The 24,130-nt window shown below is 34.5% G+C and overlaps 1 protein-coding gene across 1 annotated transcript in view; it reads left to right on the top strand.

The window, feature by feature from the left end:
* Positions 1-23,788, top strand: part of EFCAB11 (EF-hand calcium binding domain 11) — a 67,005-nt gene extending 43,217 nt beyond the window's left edge. The window contains exon 6 of the mRNA XM_064512202.1: positions 23,270-23,788. Within this exon, the coding sequence (XP_064368272.1) occupies positions 23,270-23,369 (100 nt within the window). The 3' untranslated portion in view covers positions 23,370-23,788. The remainder of the gene's footprint in view (positions 1-23,269) is intronic.
* Positions 23,789-24,130: the final 342 nt, after the last annotated feature.

Consider the following 24,130-nt stretch of genomic DNA (forward strand, 5'->3'; position numbering starts at 1 on the left):
ATCTGCCTGTACATCTCCTTTACACTTGTCACAGATAGTGCTGTCTTCCAGTTCTTTACCTGTTTGGATGAGATTAAGCCTGGCTAAAACATATCTGAAAGAAAAAGACCAGGTGAGACACACACAGTGTTAGTAGGAAGAAAGAAGCACTTTAGTTTAGTAACATTTGTTTAATTTCAAGTGTAGATTAGAGGGACTTTTTCTTCAAATTGTCCTTTCAGATTGCCCTTCAGATCCTTTCAGAATTACTGGGTGAGCCAGGAACAAGCAAAAACAATTATGGGGTTTTTTGTGCATATACAAATAGAAGACTGCATTCTGTCTTACAACATACGGGCTGTGTTACAGCTTGCCTTCATGAACTAATGAAGACATTTGCTACAATTCCAATCTGTTAGTCCTTGCCGTAGCAATCTGTGTGCTCAGATAAGCCGTTTGAGACCATCAGTCTGATGTTTCCTACCCAACAGTGACTTTTCTGTTATGCTTATGAATTCAGTGTCTTAGTGTTTGTCTTAAAGGCCTTTTACAGTATTGATACAACATGCTGGAGGCAGTACTTCTCAAATTCCAGTAACAGCTTTTCAACAGTTAAATCTTGTAGGAACTACAAAGCTGAGTTTCCTCAATCATAGATGAACGTCTTTAAAGTTCTTACCAGAAGACAGAAGGTTGACTTAGTCTTCTTGTCTTAAGGGCCAAATTATAAATTCCTTGCCTCAACTCTTTTTTGACAGCCGCAACCAAAAAACAGCAAAAAGAAAAAGAAGGAAAAAAAGGCAAGGAAGGAATGTAAAGAGAAAAAAATCCTTGCCTGTGATTGACTCAGTTAAATTACTAACCTGCTGTGATTTTATCTATTTGTTGGACAAAATGGAAAAAAAAGTCATCTTGTGTGAACATCATAATAGAAAATTACAAATTACCTTAATGATGAGTGTAGTAAATTTCTTAGGAACTTTTATGTCCTCACACTAGCCCCTAAGCATCTTGCAACCATTAATAGTGTATTATCACAGCTTTTCAGGGAGTGAAGGGGTATGTTCCCTCCATGCTGCAAATAGGAAAACTAAAGCACAAGGTAGATGAAAGGACTTGGCTGGTGTCATACATGGAACTAGTAAAAGCACAAATAACTGAACACAGGCCTCCAATTCTAGACTAAACCATCCATCTGTCATCCATATTTCTTCTTTATGAGTCTGTCTATGATTGGTTATTAAATTCATATATCAGTTCTTTAAGTGGAGTGACACATTCCATTGTTTATATAGTGCCTTTCCAACTGCATATGATTTCCTTTGAGAAAAAGAAATGTAACCTATTTACAGAGCAACTACAAGCCTTCTTGGGAAAGAATATAGTATTTATATCTAAATAGTAAAATAGGCATTACTTACTACTCTGCTTGCATTTGTCTTTCTGTTTGGCTTGTATAGCTGTTGACAGTATATCTGCAGTATTTCAGCATAAAATAAGGAGTTGCATCTGATCACAGAGGTTTTCTGTCATTGCGTAAACAGAATTCTAAGAAATAAAGATAATTATACATAAATTTAACTATAAAGTAATAGTATCATTTGGTAGAAAGACTTACCATTGCAGGTTGACTGTCTCTTTTTTCACACAATCTTTTTACATGATCTACATTGCTAAATAGTGGAATCTCATTACTTTCCTTGGGATTTATGGGTAAAGGGGATCCTGTACCTTTCTCTCCAAATTCTTTTCTCTCCAATAAAGACAGTACGCATCCTCTGTGGAGACTTTACTTTTGTTTCCATATGAGCTTTCATACCAACTGGAGCTTTTGGCACCTTCAAGATTAGGATCACTCTATGGGTCTGTCTGAACAACAGAATAGTAAATGTAAGATAAAGGATAAACTGCAAACATGAGACTTTAGTAGCAGGATGTCCCCTGACTCTAAGCTCTGAAATTTTTAATACATTTTTTAATTATCCAAAAGGCTGAATAATGAAGTTACTAGTCTATAAAGAACGTCAGATTATTTATGTTGATAGAGAGTGAGCATGCTTATCGGGGTCTTTAACGGAACCTTCAGTGTTAAATAAATTGGTAGCTCAATGGGGAATGAACACCATTACCTAAAGAATTGAGCGAATATACATCCAGAGGAATAGTTTTAATGTGTACATGCATTCTCAATTCTAAATTAACTCTAACTACTCAGGGAAATGACCTGAATAGCCTCATGGCCATTTCAATGAAAGTTCAGCTCATATTCAGCAATAGTCAAAAACATATGGGGATAGTGTTGGGTAGTAAAAGGAATGAGAAGGAAAACAATACTGGAAAATTTGTAATGTACTGATGTAAGTTGCTGGTATCCCATTTCCTTGGATGCTCTATGTGGTTCAGGGGAAAATGATAGTCTCATCTTCCTCTAAGGATTTCTTGTAGGGGATGATTCTTCCCACTTATCTTAGATAAATGCCTGTGGTAGGATGGAATGACTTCTTCTCAGGGAGTGCCTCTCCCTCTCTCCATTGGCTAGAGGAAACCAAGATAGCTAGTTTTAACTAGACAGAACTTTTAGATGACAAGTTATACTACATAAATTCTACCTCCTGACTCAGCAAGGCTTTGTTTTTAATGGAAAAAATCCAGAAATGGGCAAAAAGTATTACAGATAAGGGCAAACTTGCACATAAGAAGAAATTGGAAAGATTGGGATCAGTTAGCTCAGACAAGAGATGAATAAGAACATACATGATGGAAAGAAACAGAGGATGGTAAAAAGACACAGAACTGGAAACTGCTACTCATCTTCTATTGTAATAGAAGAATAAACACCATGACAAAAAATGCAATTAGGATTGTGTGAACATAGGAACATATTACCTAAATCCTAATATTCAATAGTATTCAGAAAAAATGTAAGCATTTATATGAAGACTAAAAATATACAAAGTTATATTAAATAGATATTTTAAGATTTTTAGACTTTTTATGAACATTTAGAGTGTAAGGCAGCCACATAGCAATAACCATTGGGAAGAATTATTCCTTATTTTGATACTTAGGACTATGGGCAAATACTAGTGTAGTAGTAAATACTGAAGTAGCTGCTATTGATAGCTGTCAAAGGCTGGTACAAGATAAAAACAATGGTTTGATCCAGTATGGCAATTTTTGTGCTTATATGGGGCAGGGGTTGATTATTTTTAACTTACAGGGCTAATGTTAAAGGGAAAGCTAGTTCATTTCAGCTGCTATGCGAATGGATTATGCTCTGCATTAAATCCTCTTATGCTGTTAGAGGGTGTGGTTGTAACAAACATTCTGCCATAAAATATGTAGTGGCATTCTATAGATTTGCTGTAGGAATGTATAAATTCTGAAAAAATATGAAGTGCCAGTGAAAAATTATACTCTCTGAGTCTAATCAGATTCTTGTTTTGGGAAAATAATCTTGTTGTTTTTACTGTTTCCCACTTCCTTTCTTATCTATTATAGTTATATCTGTGTAGTAGAGAGAAAGCTGTAGGACTGATTTGTGAAAGAAAACAGAATTTTACCAGTGAGTGAAAGAATTTCAGTGTAAATTCTCCAATTTTCTCATTTCCTTCGGGCTTTTTTCAATTAATCCATCAGTGGAGGTCCCCTAAGACAGCAAGGTGCATAGCTTTTAATGAAACTCTGTATGGAGTTTTGTATTCATGATGGAGCACATGCCTGGCTCATTGACCTCTGGTTTCAAAAGTGAAAGCATGCCCTTCCTAATAGTGGGGATTTGCAGGAACAAAATACTCAAACTCCATATACTGGTAAATAGCCTTCATTTCCTTTAAGAATTTTGAATATAAATGTCTGGCCTCTCTACCTGAAGCATAACATGCTGATATTGTACATCTTTGAAGAACTTTAAATTTATTTTAGTAAAATAAAATTAATATCCTTCAGTACTTTTAGAAAAAGTCTTTTTTAACATAAATAAAAAGTTTAATGAAAATATAAATTCTCCAGTGTAGAATAATGGGTTATATAAAATATATTTATTTGGCAATTTTATTAAACAGCTAGCATTTCTTTTAAATCTATGATTTCTATAAATCTGAAGAGAAATGTTTTTACCTCTACTGATTTCTTTATGAACCTGCCTGAAACATGTACTTGTATTTTTATGCTTTGATGCATGTCTTCACTTATTACTGAATACAGTACTGCAATATAGGAACCCAACTAATGATGCATGCAGGTTTAATGATAGTTTAGTTGAATGTTTAAACTATATAACAAAATACCTTTTTATCAAATAGTCTAGCTAGCTGGCATGGTTTTCTTTAAATAAATACTAAAGGTTCCCTTTTGTAAAGAAAAAGTATAGGTTCAGTAATTGCACATTTATAGATAATATTTGTATGATTCCATCTGTTTTTATCAAGGCAGCTTTTGAGGCAATCTATGTTATCTAGCTCTATGCTACCCTTACGTGTTGTTTCATACTGAAACAGACAGTAAATCCAATTGCTGAACGGGGAGAAAAATGAGAAGAATTAATCAGAAGGCCTAAATATCTGAAAACCTCAAAGTGAAAATCATTTGACCCATACTTAATGCTATTTTAACCTCTTGTACAGTCAATGTTTTTGAATCATATTTAGTAAATAGAAAAAAGGAAGCACAAAAGCAATTTCGAATTCGCTGTAACTAGCACTGCTTTTTTCAGGTTCATTTGTTTTTAAAGTAGCTTCCTAAAAGAATTTCCAAAGCCTACCCTCTTTCTGTCTAGAAAACTTAATTTACCATGATCCCAAATTGAGAATAAGGTATGTAAAATAGAAAACTTAAAGTCAAAATGTTTAAGAATCAACTTTTTTCTTAAATTACTGGCTAGTTTATACATTTCCGCTGTAGATATCTACAGTGCTTGAAAGCACTCCCTTAGAGGTTCACAGGAATATTAAAATGTGGGAGAAAATAGAGCACTACTATCAAATCTTTGAATAAAAATATTTATTTTAAGGTGTGCTTCATGTGAAGTACTAGCGTGCAAATAGCATCTTTGAAAAGCATAAATTCCTGATACCATTTTCAGAATTTTGTATTGATTGATGTTCATTGAGATTTCTGCTTCGAAACAAAGAACATAATCTGGACCATTAGTAGTAGAGGAAAATTTATGGTATACAGAGTAGAATACAGATAGTCTTAGAAACTTACATTTTTATGTCACTTTACATGTTTTACAATCATATATGCAAATTAATTCACCCACTACTGGAATAAAACCACCTCAGAGGAGAAATGTGGCAGAAATGTATAGTAATGCAAGGAATAAGTGGGACTTGAGAAGTAAAGCTTACTATATGCAGTTAGAAAGAATTGTTTCGGTAGGCAGAATGTGATAATCAAAGGTATAGGGTTGACTGCATTCTTCAGTAATTCTGATTTATCTGACAAAGGATTTATGCAATGCTACCCACAGAAACCATTGTATTTGTATTTCAAAAGTACATAGACGGATAAGAAGTATGTTCTGGTTAATTAATACTATCAGTAGGTGATCACAAGAGAACTCCTTGTGAAAACAAAATGAATTGAGAGATGCCTATTTTTCACTGAAGTGTATTATAGAAAACATTCTCATTAAAAGCCAAATGCATGCAAAGTACAGAATCTTGTATGGATGCCAATGCTTTAAAAAGGGGTCTTTTCAACATTTTACTTTTTTCCAATCACGAAATGGCCATATTCTTCCTTTTTGCTGTAAGATATTATGGAAAAGTTGTGTATCTGAAGTTTACCTCAAAATTTAATCTTTAAAATAATATTACAGTTCATGCTAATCATGACAGTGGGGGGCATAGTTTAAGAGATGAACTAAATAAATCTGAAAGTAGAAGATTCAGTGTGATAGCTCTACCTGTGAAGTATTAATATAAATCTATTATAACTGTATCTCTGTGCTTCAGTAAGTGATATGGGATATGTTCCAGTTCCAGCTGCTATTAACATATGGCAATATTAAGAATCAGAGCTCTATGATGTATAATAATGTGCAAAAACTTTTCTGTGCCTTTTGCATACTGTATATGCCATCAGTTGTATTTGACCCATTAAGTTCACATATCAACAGATTTATGTTTTACTGCAACCTCTTTAGTGAATGTTAATTCTTTCAAAAAAAAATTATAGTGAGGTTCCTTATAAAAGATTATTTTACTCAAAGTACGAGTGTCTCTTGTTTTCTTGTGTTATAACTTATGCTGCACATTAATTATGCACAGATACCTTCTACTTTTCCAGACATATGTGTCCATTTAACAGTTTGCTGAGCTCTTCTAGATGTTGGGGGTTGCACCAGTTTTGTTTACAAGTAGATGATATATAAAGACATATGAAGAGGTAGTGTTCTTTTTATTGAGATTTTAAAGACACAGAATTGACCATATATTATCACTGAGTAAGAAAACTCAGCATACTTTTTCCTAAAAAAATGTATAACGTTATATGGGCTAGACTTTCCAGGAAGTTGTTAAAATTTTAATTTTACTTGCTGCCCAAACATTTAGTATATAAGTTTTCCAAGGGACAAAAGTTGACCCACACTTACTGAAATATCCTGCCATTATCAGAGAAAAAAACTCTGAAGTATCCTCAGTTTTGTCTTCAGTGGCTAAAGAGTTGTTTTCAAATCTTACAATATAGGAATGTTTGGCTACCTCAGTATATGATAGCTTGATAGCTATTACAAGATAGAAGTTTCCTACGGCAAGGTTTTGTTTCACATGTTGATAGATCAAAGTGATTCTCTTCCTGTTTCCTGAATCTCTCAAAGTATTAAAAATGAGCACTCTGTAAACTGTTCCCTTTATGTAGCATAATAACTGATATTGGTTAGTTCTTGTTTTTCCTTTTTTTTCTTTATGGAAATCATATCATGGTTTGAGAAGAAAACGTGTACTAGATGCTGTACTCCCTAGACCCCATATGATATTATAAAAAGATATTATATTAGTCATAAATATTGGGTAACCTGTATGCAAAACAGGACTTATAGATCAAGTCTCCTGAAATATTACTGTGCAGACTGCTTTTGTGGTATTTTATTAGCTTCTTTCCTCAAACTGCTTTTTTTTTAGACTGCATTCAAGTTTGATTTACAGCACAACACAATGTTAGTTTTTGTCTTTACTCAGCCACCAAGGAACATCTGTTTATATCAGACTGATAGCCTATTTTAAAACTTTCCATAATAATAGGCAAGCTTCTCCAAAGTATTTCAAATGTTAGGGTAATTGAAAAGGTAAAAGTGGTGTCAGCAAAAATTAGCTGATAAGAAGGAGATACAACTGTTTTCATGCTCTTTTAAATATATCATAGAAGGGGAACTCTTGCAGTGAGTTATTTTTGAGGTGGCATTTTTGTGCTTAGCCTGGAGGACGGATGGTGTTAATGTTCCATGGGAACAACACAAACAGTTCCTGCAAACCTCAGGACATCCACTTCAAGCGTGCCTGTTCTTTCTCATATCTTTGTACTCCATTGCTGTCTGTTTGCAGCAAAGAACTCAAACAAGTTGACAAATAGGTTGTACTTGGTCAAACATGTCCTTTAGGGGTCCTTGAAACACCCCTTTGAGCAATCACACTTCCTTTTCCCACAGTCCATGTAGGAGCTGCTTGGGTATTTGTATGTCATCCATCTGAACCCTCTGTTTGCTAATTACGACTAGGATTTTGCTTTGAATATCTAGTGAACGTACAGTCAGAACCATGCAGTCTCTCTTCTCCTCCAGTCCTATGTGTATATCTGCTTGGCATCCAGAATTGGCAAATGTGTGAAATCTCTTCTACATTAGTTCTGAAATTACAAATCCTTACCAAATCTTACGGTATGAACTCGTCACCTTCAAAGACTACATGTGTGCACTCATCTATGATACCATCTGTTAAAGTGATCAGATTTCCTTTATTTATTCTTTTGTAGAATTTCCTGTTAGAAAAATCTGTGTTACTGGAAACATAATTTTCCTCATTATTATGCTTCTTTTCTAGTCGGATCATAACATGCTAGGAGACTGTTGAGCACAAAGTGAAAAGCTCTTAAGAATAGCTGTTCTTAAGAGATTAAATGATTATCATCTCCGTCCCATTTCTTTCATCTCATAATCAAGTTCAAGATGGTACTAGATAGCTCAGTTAAAGTGATTATATATTTGAAATAGAAATTATTTGATCTCCTTTTTGGTACCATAGTGTTTAAGACAGACTCATTTCTTTCCATTAATGTTAACATATTTATGGTTCCTTGCAACTGTCCCTTTACTTGAAGACTTGAGTGACATTTAGAGCACAAATCTGTTTAACAGAAACTGATATAATAGAGGTAAGATTTCAAACTCTTTTATTTACATTGATACTAATAAATACCATTAGGAAAAATTACATTGTATTTAATGCATTTCTGTACCTAAATTAGGTGGAGAGAATGGGAACTTGGTGCATCAGAGAAGGCATAATGGGAGACAGGCCCTTTTACTTGAATAGCCATCAGTTCTTTAGCATTTTACTATCCGATGATTACATAATTTTTAATAATCATAATTTCAGAATGGTTTCTGTTGATAAAACAGTATTTTAGTTAGTATTTTATGGCATCTTTTTTGGTAATTTTTACAGAGAAACTAAGATCAGTATTTCCATGAAGCAATTTTCATTTATATTCATCCTTTGCTGAATAGAGTGTTTCTGGATTTTATGTCTTTTTTTTTTCATTTAATCTTTGCTTGTGAGAAAAAGTTTAAATGAAATTATTAAAAGTGCCTAAGTCCTACTTTCAGGGTCTGCTATCCACTTACAAGTCTGTTTCACGGAGAATAAATTACACTTAGGTCTTCAAACTTTTAAAGTGCTTCAGAAAACTTTACCTTGCATCTTAATATTATGCTTTTTTTCCTAAAGGTTTCTCAAGCACATTGCTCAAGCACATGTAATTTTTTTTTAACAATTGGATTAATCATCATTGACATGGAATATCCTGGTTCATGTGAAACATGCGGTGCCACTACATTTGGAAGAAACAGTGAATGCTCTGCTACTCAGATATTTATACCTTGCTTATTATCATGATAGCTTCCAGAAAAAATGTGGGTAACACTGAAGTGTGATTGATTCTATTATCATTCATTTTCTCCCTTTACAGAAAGCAAAAATTGTTAGATTTTTATAAATTTGTTTCAAAACTGCTGTGTTGTCATTACAAAAGAGCTTGTTATTAAGATGCAGAAAGTATGTCTTGTACTTTCAATAGCAAGTAATGATGCTTTAAATGTTATGACGATGTGTTCAGCAGCTCTGTGAAAGATTTATCTGTAACACAGAATCAGGTTTGCCCTTAAGGGGACAGAGCTACAGGTTCTCAGTATTAGGTATGCTGTGCCTAAACTACTGGACACCTTAAAGACAATGATAAAGATACAGAACTTAGCTCAGTATCTTACAGGAGCTAGTGTAGAAAGTGGAAGCAGATTTGGTGTGCTTACAGGACCCTGTGTTGCAGAGGAAATGTGCTGCTGTGTTCTGTACTATTTTGAGTTTCCTAAGGGCTAATGGCTTCATGCCTGGGATATTGCATTGCTGTAGTCCAGCTGAGAGGTGACAAAGACATGTATTACAGAGGCCAAATCATCAGCAGCAAAGATGGGATGAATTCTCATAACTCTTTTAGAGTTATTGTCAAAAAGAAGTCCAGGATCAGTTCTAAAATGTAGACTGACTCGCCTAAATGAGGTTGTGTAACATCTGCCAAAAGATACTTCACTGTACCACAAGCTTCTTAATGTGCTTCTTCTTGCCACCAGTGTAACTTCTCTTTTTCTGTTTCTGCTTCCACCTTCTGTTTTTAATCTATGAGCTCTAGTACTGAGGCAGTTTGGTGACACTGTGTTATTGTATGCAATACAATATGATAAAAGGGTAGGATTTTGTGATATCTACTTGGTGTTTTCACTGGAGTTCATGACCCCTTACCAGTTCTTCCAGTGTCTGCATGTATACTTTAAAATTGGTTTGAAGAAAAGGGGAAGTAAGTGTGTGCTACATTTTTCTGCTGAGCCTCTCTGGATATGGCTCTTTTGGAATAACTCAAGCTATTTCAAAAAATGGACCTCTTTTACATATAGTTCATAGTGCATTAGCTATGCCGAATGCTGCAGAGATGCTGGAGGAAATAAGAAGAGATGCCTGCCCTGTTCATAGTGTGGATTATCTGACAGAGACAATAATGCTCTTTCTATCCCATGTCCTGCAATAAATTTGGATTATGACAGGTCTAAGTGATTGGTAATATCCAGTTTAAAATGTAGGTAACAAGAATATATAGTAATCAAAATACACAAGAATGTCTTTTGAATGTGACATAGGGTTCAGATTTGTGCAGACAGTGCTACCACCTAAAGTTGTTGTCTTAAGTTGTGAAGCTCAAACCATGAACTTAGAGCAAACTGTTCTACAGCAGTTGCACACAAATGAGCAGATGTGCATTTGAAAGGCTGAGAAACAGGAAGGCTGTTCATGAAAGGTAAACATTTAAGAGTGTGAGAAAATTGCACAGTTCAAGGAGAATGTTTGCCACTACTTTCAGAGTTTACATCATGAGTTTGCAGCTTTGGACAAGCAGGAGACCTTAACTTGCCACTTGTTAGCCCATTCATGTGTCCCTGACCTTCAACACTCAACTTTTAATCTGTTTAAAAGGATAACATCTCATATCACAGAGTATCTTCTTCATCCATGCTAGAACATTGTTTCAAGAATTACTCAGAAGAATGAATATCAGAACAGAAGTACAGGTCTGCTCTTCTGACCTGTACTTTTTATTTGAAACTTTTCAGATCTGATCCTGCCTGTGTTGCAAGATCTGAAAGTGCAGTTTGAGATTCTAAGAAAAAACATGAAATATATATATATGTGTGTGTTTTCTGCAGTCTGCAAGTTTTCTGTAGTATTGTTCTTTCAGTATTAGAATCAAATAATGTTAAGAAGTGGAGGATGTTGGCTGGGGAGATGGATGTAATATGAATAGGAAACTTAAGAGCACAATCATATGTTTTAAAAATTTGCATCTGTTTACAAATCAGACATTGCCTCACTTACAAAAGTGCTACAGTTTACCTAAGAAAACCATCTGAATTTGGGGAAAAGACACAGAAGCCAGTGAATAGGGGGCATTTAATCCACTGAAGATAACGCTTCCATCTTTCCCATGATTGTACAGGGAACTTAGTGTCTCCTAAAAGTAACTCATTCCATTTCAGTCTGATGTTTACTTTTCCCTTTGGTTTCTTGCATTCTCAATGGAACAAACCAATGTGAAGAAACAAATAGGATGTTAGGCATTTCCATCCACTCAGTTCCCATCCTCCTGGAGCTCGGCTGAGTGGGAATTCATCTGGAGAGGGGAAGACCTGATCCCTGCTTTTGGTTATATCTGGTGACTGTCACATGAGGCATATTCATTTCAGGCAGCTGGGTCTAGAGTCAGTTTGTTTCTCTTACAGTGGAGCACCTATTTATTAAGGAAGAATTAGACTCCTTCTTGCCTGTTTTCTACTTGTTTTGATGACTCTTACATTTTGATTGCCACTGGCATGAGCCTTAGAAAGAGGGGTAGGAGAAGTTCTGCCTCAGAATAATTCAAAGCCTAGCACTATATGAACCCAGTCATCTGCAGGGCCCCTCACACACTGAGTGATGCTATAAGCAATAAAATATAGGCAAAAATTGGACACCATCTTGTTCCATTGAATTTAGTTGCTTGCTGATGTTTATTTACACTTCTCCAGGGAACATGGGGAGAGTGCAGGTGACCATCTGCTTGAACGGCAGCTTTGTGTGAGTACAGGCTCTCTTCTGCTTCTACTGCACATGGGTGAGCAACAGTAAGCACTTGTCACACAGGGAATTCTTGGCTTGGCAGGGCAATATCTAACAAGCCACCTCGAAGATTGGCAGCTCTGGAAAGCAGGCTGACCAGCTGACACCTGGAATTTAAGGAAGTTTTAATACCTAAATTCCAATTTAGGCAGGATTTAGGTGGAATAGAGCCCATCTACTTTGATTTTTTTTAATCTGTCATCTTTTTTAGGTGTCATTTTTACGGGCTTTGTCTTCTATATTTTATAGTGCCTTATGAAATGAGATCTTGAGCCTGATTGGGGCCCTTAGGCAACAGAAGATGAATATGAATGATAATAATAGATATTATGTTAGCATGAAGGAAAGCATTTCATGTTTTCAAATAAAGCTATTCAGGCCTACAAGAATGAGGTAAAAGGATGAAAATCTTAAATATATTATATTTATCTAAAGACTTACAAATCAAGATTTGCAAAACAGGAGACTTCCAGAAAATGCATTTAAAATTCTTAAAATAATCTTTATTTTGGAGTACAAATTTTTCCAATAGAAAATTTAGTAGTGTAAATATTGGTTGGAGAAATTATGAATGAATAAAAATTAACCTTCATATGCACTTCTTTGATTATACCAGGGTTATCATGACATTGAAGACACACTTCATTTTTAAATTCACTTTTTTCCTCAGCTGATGAGAGTTAGTACTATGGGAACAATAGTCAATCTCTGAGTCAGTCTCAGTGCTTTTACTGAGTAACGTAAGGCAGAATTAGTAGGCTCTAAAGTTACATATCTAGTCCTCAGCAAGGATGATGGTTTTAATTTAATGCTAAGTTACACTTAGTAAAATGGGAAGAGGTGAGGGATTATCTGAGCTCTTTCAGTACAAGTATGGTGACTAACATTTTTTTTTTTAAAAAAAGGCCTCACTAATTGTACATTACAGGCTGTTTATGTACATTATATGTATATATAATTTGACCCAGTTGACCAGTAATGTACCTAATAATACACATTTTCCATAAAGAATCCTGTCCGGTCTGAAAATATGAAGAAGTGGAATACCAGGATTTCAATTAGTAATTAGTCATAATGATTAATCACCTTCATTCCTAAATTTATTTGTGTTATTCTTCATTTTCTCTCTTCAGCCTTTGTCATTGGTTCTTGTTTACAAGCCCTTTGATATGAAGTATTCTCTCTACAAAGGTATGCGATGGTCATGTCAGCAGCATATGATGAAACGTGAAGAAAATGAATTCTTTAGGGCAATTTTTCTGTTGGTAGGGAAAGTTTCTGCATCATCCAGAATTTTAAGAATTCTTTTCAAAACACAGACACAAAAATTGAATGCAATATACCAGTATTGGTGTCATCATGGCATTTTGCATCTGCAGCATAAATAACACATTCTCCTTTATTTATGTAACCAAAAATGAGTTCACTCTTTATGACTTGACTGCTCATTTAAAGCTCATTCTGAGTTGCTTTTCCACTAAGATTCCTAAGTCCTTTATGATTTTCTTTCCATGATAAGCCTGCCATTGCAAATGTAATCTGCATTTCTTTTTCCTAGGTATATGGCTTCTAGTTATGACTATAAAACCTGATTTTATTTGAACAGAAAAGCTTAATAGGCTATTTAGAGCGTTGTATCCAAATGCCATATCTTCCACATTATATACTATTGCATCATTGTCTGAATCATCCATAGACTGTACCTGCAGTTATTTTAATACTTACTTATGAATCATGGATAAAAATATTTATTAATATAGTTCTTAAAACTGCTTGTTAAGGAATTCCAACAGAAACACATTCAGTTTATAATGATTCCCAATGGCAATTATTTCTTGAGCTATGTACGCCATTTCTTAATTCATTTATAGAACCTGTAGATCCTTGTAAGCTTCAGTAGATTTTTTCCTAAGGGGCAGAAGCTGAAGAACAATAAAAACCAGTAAAAAAGATTGATGTAAGCTGGGGCATTTACATTCAAGGGGTGAATTATTTTTCCTAAATGAAAGAGAATTTTTGTTGTTGTCAATCTTTAGTTTGGTGGCTCATTGGTTGTATTTTGCAGTTTACAAAAGTTCTGATTTGACTGTAGCTTATTGTCTGCAGAGGTTTCCTGGAGCTTTGTGTGAGGAACAGGGCAAAGGTCTTGCAAGTGACATTGAGAGGAAGCTAACTGTGAAGCTCGAACTGGGTAAAGTCTGATAAAATACTTTAATGGCAAGAAGCACTGGCTTCCCTTAGGAAAGCCAGAATTCAAAAAGCAGTAAAGAGGAATTTCCATGGGAATTCATAGAGGAGGTGAAGGAAAGGTTTCTCCTTTTCTTTCTAAAAGATTGAGACAAGAAAAAGAAGACTAAGATGGCTACTGAGGGAACTCTAGAGGTGACCTGAAGAATGGAAAAGATAAATAAGACTGATATGCAGAAGCTGTGTGGTGTATCTTATTAGGTAATAGTTAAGCAAAAGAAACTATTTATGCATAAGGTATCACTTATTAGAGTTTGTGAAAGAGAATACCCAAGGAACAGCCAGAAAAGGTGGTACAGAAATATGAAGACATAGGCAACGGGGAGAGATAAGGCTGCACTGACAGCAGCATATTTGCAGATACCTACTGCCAAGAGGGTTTGGGAGACTCATCTAAAAATGTAATCTCTGAAAGTAAGTGAATATAAAGATAAGACAAAAGATAGTGGGCAGGAAACAAAATTGAGGAATGCATTTATTGCATTGGAGAACACAGAAAAGGAAGAGATAATGGGATAACAAAGAAGTATAGAAAGGCATGTAGTTCTTCATGACAAGGTGATGAGGTAAGACAAGTAGCAGCATTCAGAAGGAAAAAAGAATCGTATATGGTAGAAGAAAAAATGACTTGCAGCTAGATGGGGAAAATCAGAATTTCATACTAACACCAAGAAGAGACAGACCTATGTAATTCCTTGTTATAAGGAATCAAGAGGCTAATCAGGAGGGTGAATCTAGAAGGCAGAAGACAGTGTTATCTGCCATAGGCAAGGATATATGATATGACTCAAAGCTGAAAAGGATCCTAGTGAGGCCTAAAGTATGCATCTAATTAGCCTATCTGAGAGGACAAGTTACAGTTCTATTTACACACCAAAAAAGTTCAAGATCAACTGGGAAACATACTGAAAGAAGTAGGATCTCAGAGGCTCTTCTGTGAAGTTCTTCTGGTCAGTAGAAAAGGAAGGTGGAGATAAATAACAAGAAGATTTGGGGGAGTTTGCTCTTTGGGAAGCAATCATAGAACTAAACTCTGAAGAAATACTTAACCTAGCCCTGTGGGGCATCAACCTTGACATGACTGATAAAAATTTAGAAAAGAGAACAGTTAAGAAAGACGGGACAGAATCTGGTGAAGGTCCTGTGGCATCCAACACTAGTTCCATTATTCAGGAGGAAGAAAATCAGGTAAAGCTTATATCAGTGGATAAATAATATGGCAGGTGTAAGGTTGGACATCAAGTAGAAAGTATGTTACAATTATTAAGAGCAGTACTGTAGTCAGGTAGTGCACTCAGGAAAAAAGGGCTGTACTTAATCCAGTGGAGAAACAGCTGAATGTACTATACTGTTGGTGCAGTCCTCTCCTCAGTTAGTAATCCATTTGTTCCCTACTTTAAAAATAATTTTAAAAACTGGACACTAGTGAAGGTTGTTTTAAGTAAAGTGCATTTCTACTTTAAATGTAATGTAATTTAATGATGATTTAAATGCCTCATTAAGCTCTTCTATTTAACTGAGATTTCTAACTGCTAGTAATCCAATAGCACATCCAGTTTTAGACAGCAAAGCAAAAGTTGTCTTCTTCATAATTCTTCTGTGTTTACTAAGAATCAGAATGGCTTTTCTTAACACTTAGCTTTTTAAAGAAGTGAAATTAATACACATACTACTAACAAAACAGCTGTGGAGCTTTGCAGGAATCCCATCAACAAAGAGGCAAGGACTAAGAGTAGAAAGAACCAGCTGGATAATTAGGAGAGAAGGTTGCTTGTTGAAGAAACTGTCATCCTTGAAACTTAAACTGGGGAGTTATTTTATCCTTGGCAGGACTGCTTGCATGAGGTGTAATTTTTACTTTCATTGCTCAACCAGTATAACAGCTTTGGTTCTAATGCAGTGAGAGTCTTGACTCTGGTTTAAATTCTTCCCTGGTGATTTCTTTAAAAATAACAAATAAACATAATAACAATAAAATCTGAATATAAAAGATATAATTAATTTAATTCTCTGTCTGGCTGTTAAAACTTTATTTATTAAACTCAGTACTTGACAGTTATTAAGAAAAAACAAACATACAATCCGACAAAACTGCCAGAAACTGTAGAAGTTGATATGTAACCTCAACAGTCATAAGAAGAATAGTTTGTTCTTTTCTGAATAACTGTCAAGTGCTGAGTTTATTATTCAGAGCAATTCAAGCTGTAAAGTACAAGATTTCAGTTACTGTAGTCATCCAAGTCTATACGACGTTGTACAGTTTAATGTACGTTCAAGTGATGTTTCTGTTTACTCTCTGGAATTGTATTGTAATCACATAGAATATTTTTATGAATCTGTTTGTTCCACAGACTGGTATTTCGGACAGTCTGAGAAAATATTCTGTTCTTTTCATAGTTGTTTCCGTAAATAGTTTGCATAGGAGAAAAAAAAAGCCTTTTTTTTAGTAAATATTCCTATTATCTAGTTTATAATAGTTGCCTATTGGAGCCAATGTTAATTTGTAAAACCTGTGACTAGATAGTAGGAAAACAAATTGTTTTATTTTTAGAAGGTTTTTTTATTTGTATTATAAAAATTCCCAAAGGAAGAGTTCAGGGTGGCTGTTCTCAGTCAGATAGTCAAGAAAAGAGAGTCCTGAGTCCGAAGTTCTTAAAATTTAATTTGAGGCAAAAGTCAATAAATCAATTATCTACAACTGGTGGTAGGCTGGCAGAATGTTACCCTATAGATCTGTTAACATTTTTCAGGTCATAAGAAGCAAGTTAAAACAGGGGCGGACAGGAGGAGTACAGCGTTGTTTACTCATTTTGCATTAGCAGCTCAGTGTTATTGCTTGCAGATCAAGAAGGGCTAGGAAAATAAGTAATAAGTGTCTGTATAAAGCAAATGAAAGTGGAAGAAGAGGATGTGAATAATATATTTAAATATCATTTGAATATGTAGGCAAACATAATTTGGAAATTTTTATCCCTGGGGTACATGCAATAGATGATTAAGTTTTAATGGGAAAGCTGGTTCCCTTGGAAATTGAATCCAGATTTTCTGACTGAGGCAGAGGAAGGCTAGTGTCAGAAGCAGAGCAGCTGCAAAGGAAAATTCTTGGATTACATTGTAAGTTTTTACATTTTAACAGAGGAATGGGCTTTCCACTGTCACAGACAGGTCAGAAGAGCGAAGATAAGTCAGACATGGTTTGATCTGAATGGTGCCAAGAACTTAAGCATAAAGGAACTATGTCCAGAAATACTTGCAAAAAAGGACTCCAGGCCTAACTCTTTTATAGCCAGCAGTCCTGCTGGCATCTGGTGTCTGAGTATGACATAGCATTTGAAATTTAGAAAATAATTAGTTTCAGGGCAAAACTACTGAGTAGCTCATAGTGCTGGATTGCAGTTTAGATACAGTCTAGTGTGGTAGTCCAGGAAACTGCACTCTTTATGACTTCTATGGAATAATTTAAAGAGAATGCACACAATTTTTACTCACAGTATACACCTAAATAATGAGCTAGCAGGGAACTTGATATGGGTAGGTTTTAGAGGCTCGTGATAGAAGTGTATATGAATATTTAATCTCATTTGAGGCATGGCTACAATAAATCAGGAAAAAACACTGGCATTCTTGGTATGTCCTAAACCAGTGAAATGTGAATTGTAGCAAAGTCTTGATTTGAAGTCATATACACAGCCCTCTGTGCTTGATATGCTTCTGCCTCTAATTCAAGAAGACTAGTATGTAATACTCTAAGTCTTTCAGTGTGGAAGAAGAAAAATAGGGACAATAGAAAAATCACAGTAGTTCATGGACTATTACAGAAATAAATTACTTCTGCACATGGTATATCTCATTATGTCTTCATCTGGTCTGAGAAAATTTTTCCAGGTCGGGTTTTGATAGCTTTAATACTAATAGTTGGTATTTTAGGTAGTGTACTACCCACTATGTGTATGGTTGTTGTATAGCAGTGTATAAAAGTCCATGTATTATTAAGTCTACACATGTGGGCATTTGATTAATGACAACTGTGCATGGGTAGTAGGGGCCTCTGTAAGTTGTTGTTTCTCATAATATTCCAGTTAACTATTAAGTGCCTGGTAAACTGATGAAACTAAAAATGCGTGGGAACAAGTATTTAAAATTCCTTTTCATGTAGAATGCTGTAAGAAGGAACCTGGGAGGTTTCATTTTCACTGGTACATCCTGTATGTTATATTTCTCATCTTAAATTTGATTTACATCATATATCTGCTGTTTTCTTCACACTGATCTCTATCTGTGAAAATTTCTGCCTGCATAAAATGGATGAAGTGAAAACTTCCTCCTCAAGGGAAGACTTCAGTGCTTTCAAAGTCAAAGTGAGGACCATGAATCTTTAGTAGTATAATTAATGTTCTTTAAGTATGTTTACACAGTGGAGAAATCTAAGCTGCTTTTAAACCACCTACTTCACAGGCCATTTGGTGTATGGCCATGGCATGAGAGATCTGAGCAGAATTTAATTTATTCTGTCTGACTTTTGGGACTTGCCCTACTGAGCTAAGCAATTGAAAGCCACCTGGAGTGCAGTCTCTGCTGGCACTGCAGTGCATTCACTACTCTCTGTTTTAAACAATAGGAAAGGTTGCTCAGCTTTCTGATTTACCGCTTAGGTTAGATACTGAATTACCTAGACAAATAAAAAGAGAAGATTAAAATCTTTGACCTATATTTTTACACTTTTTGGATAGATATGTTGAATTACCAAGAAATGGTGTATAAATCACAGCATATTTCAAATTTAGTTCCTACTTTAAAAAGTAATGCTTACATGAGAGTCTTCCCATACAAAAAGAAGAAATATTGTGGCCAAATTCAGTATTTGCTACTTTTGGAGAATGTTATTCCCAAGAATTACAAGAATTGGCCACATGTAAACTGTTTTGAGGACAGTGGGGCAAAAGTTGAAATGTCTGATTAATATATACAGTTATTTATAAAATAAAAAGATAATCTATCTTTACATCTAGATACTTTTTTGATGGTACTTGTTTCAGTGAATTAATAAACATGAAACTTCAAGAGATAAATTAGATCAAACATTAGTCTTTTAGACTATTCATTTACTGTACTCATTGAGATTTACAGTTAAAATATTCCTGTCAAAAGAAGAGTACCATTTATCTAATCTAGTTTCCTATGAAAATACACTTAGGTGATTTTGGAAGTCTTCAATTACCTAATTGAATAAGAGAATAATTTATATCTCACAGTCAGTAACTTGTGATGCTGATTATTACTCAATTGCTAGTAAAAGAGCATGCAATCTACTGTAGCTACTACATACCATGAAATATCTATATATATTTTACTAAAGTAGGTTAAATGCATAGTGGCCTCTAAAATAAAGCTTAATATGCTGTGACATATTATTTTCATAATCAAAAGGTGAGTGTATCATTTGTTTCAGCTATATGAAAATGAAAATTTAACTCTCCAAGACCATTGTGGCTTTCAGACTACTTTTGGCAAGATTTCAAAAATCTATAATATTTAAATTAAATCTAGTGTTTCTTAAAATTACTGCTGCTAGCTACTTTCCAGTTTATTTGCCACATAGTGAATATAAACATTATGTATGTGATTTATGCCCATAATTCAGATATTTTGGGTAAAATTCCTGCCTCCTGAAAGTTAATGGCAAAACTCCTATGAACTTCAGTGTAGTCAGATTGTCAACACTGACTCCTAAAAAACTCATGAATTGATCTTCTGGGATTATATTATATTGAGAATACCTCATAATAATGAAAAAAAAAGATTTTGTCATTTGATTATTAGACATTCTTTCAGGAATTTCAATCTATACATTGTCTTTGAATGAGTTAACTGCCTTCCAAATAGCTAGTGCAGGTTACAGTTATAATCACTATCATTAAAACAGGCTTTTTGTTTAAAAATGCCTCAATGGTTGATCTTTAAAAATAAGGTGCACCCTTTTATGCATATAGGCACTGAGAAGAGTGCTTAGGTTATAAGGAATATCAAATGACTTGCAGGTTCAAAACAAGTAAGAGGAGGTATTTATTCATAGAGCAATTGTTCAAGCCATGAGCCTTATGTCATTGGTTCACAGTGGTTCAAAAAGCTGTTAGACAAATTCATGCAATAAATACGAACATACATCTCAGGCTTAGGAAACTCCTGAATGTAAGGAGAATAAACCAAAGGAGAGTAAACCAAGTGTATCACTTGGTACAGTGTATCACTATACACTCATCCATTTCTTTCATATGCATCCATTGTTGACTTCCATTGGAGACAAAATATTCAGGTAAATGAACCAATCACCTGGCTTGGTAAATCTTTTCTTTTTTCCTATGAGGTTCCTGTTTATCTGAAAAGCATCACTATAGAAATAGGGATGTGTAAGTGAAAATAAGAAGTTGCAAGCATTGACCAGCAATCACCATCTACAGCATCTTTTTTATTAGGCCGTACCAGTGGATAAAGGAGGTGATATTATTCAATCTAGAATTCATCAGATTCCTAAACTTTCCTAAAATCTCAGGCTGGGATTCATCTCACTTTATCTATATCCATTATTCTCTAGATATGCCTTTTTTGCTTTATTTCCAGTGGAGGAAATTAAATAATATATTATATTAGACCCTTAATATACTTTAGACATTGGTTTCAATGGATAATGTTTCCCACAGCGGTGCAATTCAGCAGTGAAATAATTAGACCTAGCATTCTTCTTTTGGACTAGAACATATATTGCAGAAAGTTATGTAGTCTTGATTTTCAAACAATAGAAAATCTCCCATATCCCTGGGTAAGTTACCTCAATAGCTAATCAGCCTCATCAAAAAAAAAAAGTTATACCTTATTTAAGTTTAAAATTTTTCTAGCTTTGGCTTCCAACTTGTGCCTATCATAATGTCTTTTCATGTTACCTTGAAAAGATATTTACTATCCAAAATATTTTCGCTAGAGAGATACTTATGGTCTTGATTTGATTGACTCAGTTCTCCAATCTTTTTTTGAATTGAGTATTTTAATGTCTTATTATAAGGCATGTTTTCCAGAAATCATGTAATCATTGCAGATATTCCCTCAATTCTTTCCACTTCCTTACTGTCCTTTCTGAAGTGTGGGCACCAGAAATTCAATACAGTATTTCACTCATAATTTTGCTAATGTTCTATTCTGAGATAATATCAGTCTTATATTTGTTTTAGATATTCTCCTGCTTCAAGGATTGTATTCACCCTCTTATGTAAAGCCTCACAGTAGGAGACAATCTTCAGTTGATTACTTTCTATGACTCCTCAGTCCTTTTCAGTCACTGCTTTCCAGGACAGCAGCTCCATTTTGTAATTGTGACCTACATTCTTCCCTCACTGATGCATAAGTTTGCATTTGTTTGTATAATAACATATTGTGTTTGAAAGGACCCCTTTTACCAAGTGATTTATCAGTTTGAGTAAATGGTCCATCTCCAGCTATCATGCAGTCCTTAAAGACTTGGCTAAGGCTAATCATCATCCCAAACTTGTTACTAGCTGAAAAGCAATAGAATATCATCATGTTTTAGGAATTAATTCCATTTAAATATTTCCATAAGGATTGGTTGTCATTCCATATGTTTGTGGGCATGTAAGATTCATCATTGCATCATGTGGTTTCACCCTTGGCTGACCAACTTAGGAAAGTGTTTTACTTCGCAATAGGTTAATAGTTCGTTTATAGTCTACTTAAGCACTAGGACAGATACTGTTTACTGCCAAGAGAAGATGGAAATCTTACCGAATGATATTAACAGTTCCAAACAGTTGGGGAGTCAATAGTCTGGAGGATTCTTGAGTAAGATGAAGATTAATAATTCTTATTGAAGGGGAGAATGGTAAAATGTTAATCTAAATAGTACTTCTTCAGAGAGATGGAATTAAGGGGTGGCACATATCCCATACCAAGTCCCCTTTCTGTGAAGACACACTTTCTGTGAAGACAACTGCTTAAGATGTAGTATTTTTGTCAGAAAAATTCTTCAGTACCATGATTTGATAGTTACTGATGTCTTGAAAACTGGATAATTTAGAGAAGCTTCTTGGAACTGATGTAAGGATGGGCAGATGTAAGCAGTTTTCTGTTTATCAGCCTTTATAACCTTTGTAACTGTGTTTCTGTATTTGAAGACATTGTAAATAAATTATTTTCTTTTACCTTAACCTGGCTTTTCTCGAGAGCATTTTTAGAGTAAGTGTCAATCACCACATTCCATCCCTGTGTGTGAGGCTTTCTTTAAAACTGAGCTACTGTACTACTTTCTCAGGGTCTAGAATCCTTATGCAATTTCCAGGGCATTGAAAGGATAATAAGATATATCTCTGCTAAACAACATGGTTTAATTTAGAATTTGCAATTTTATCTGTATAGAAGATGCATCCCATTGGTGTGCTACTAGCCCTGTATGTTAATGGCAATACTTAAATTGCCATCTTCTATCAGCTTATATCATAGAGATAAATATTAGCAGTTTTTACTTTTCAAAGACATTTCTTTGATTATTAGAATGCCTACTAGAGTATATACTAGTCTATAACTTTTTTTTTTTCTTACAACTACAAGAAGTAGGCGTTTTGCTGACATACTCTGTGTTCAAAAAAACTGCTTGCAACACGTGAAGGTCATGGAACAATTTGGGATAATTTAAATGTAAGTTTATAATATCCTAAGACCTAGAGGCTTTGGTTTGCTGATTGTTTTATGGAACTTGGAAGATCTCTGTCCCAGCAGATTAAATTTTGATTTAGGAAGGGAATGGAAGAGCTAAAGGAGCTATTTTACTGGAAGTGCTAAATTTGAGGAAATCGTATTATCTCTTTGTGATTCATTTTTACCTCCTGTTGAATACAGATGATGATACTCTTTTTAAAAAGCTTTGAGATCCTCTTGTAAAATGTACTACATAAAAAGCATTTTTAGTTCATTAACTCTTTGTGTAGCATTCCAATGAGTAGGACTCTTGAGGTCTTCAAGAACAATATTGGCATTGGATATCTTCAACTAAGTGCAATTTCTGTTTTACATAATGTCTTTTGGGTTTTAAATACCAAATCTTTTTTCTCTTATAGAGAAGTTGATCAGGATTCTGATGGTCATGTCAGCTTCAAAGAGTTTGAATCTGCAATGAAGTACGGACAAGATGAAGTATCAACACTGTACTTTGCCTAAAGTATATTCTCTAGTGAAAGACAAAGTGAAAACTTTAGATCTCAAGATATTTAAAAATCAATGGAACTTCATTTGTTTCAGTTAGCATTTTAAGAACTTTGACTATAAATGTAGCCCAGAAGAACAGCCTTTGAAGCTTTACTGTTGACAAGTAGGGTTTATTAATTTACATGTGTATGCGTGTGTAGAATACTTAAAATATTTGAAATCTCTATTGATTCCCAATCACCCTGGTTAGGAACTGCAACTGTATACTTTTTCTTTTTGACTTAACAGATGAAAAAGGAGTGACCCTGATTTCCAGTTACTATGAAATTTATTTGTTCACTTTTTCAACAGTCCTTTGTTGACAGAACAAAATATCTCACCCATGTACAAACTGAGTAAATGTATGACTGATAATGCCTGGTCTTTTAGAATCAATAGTATATTTGTCTTTCCTTTATTGTCTCACTTTGGCATACTGTTCAGTACATATGCTACAAATTATTTTTAATTTTACATTTATTGGTGAATTATCTGCATGATGTAATTCTGAACAACAACAAAAAATCAACTCAAGAGTTGTATATGTACCGTGAAAGTAAGGAAGTAAGGTCAGCATAAATACTTAGCTTTTCCCTTTTGAAACAATTTTTAAGTGGAGATAAGACTAGGTCTTTAAAGCATACATGATGTTCCTTAGTCCGTCAGGCTGAAAATACTGTAGATACAAATTTTCAGGTGAGTTTGAGTGAAAAATTTGGATGTATGCACTTTAG

Source organism: Dromaius novaehollandiae, chromosome 5 (assembly GCF_036370855.1).
Source record: "Dromaius novaehollandiae isolate bDroNov1 chromosome 5, bDroNov1.hap1, whole genome shotgun sequence".
In the NCBI taxonomy this organism is placed as follows: domain Eukaryota; kingdom Metazoa; phylum Chordata; class Aves; order Casuariiformes; family Dromaiidae; genus Dromaius; species Dromaius novaehollandiae.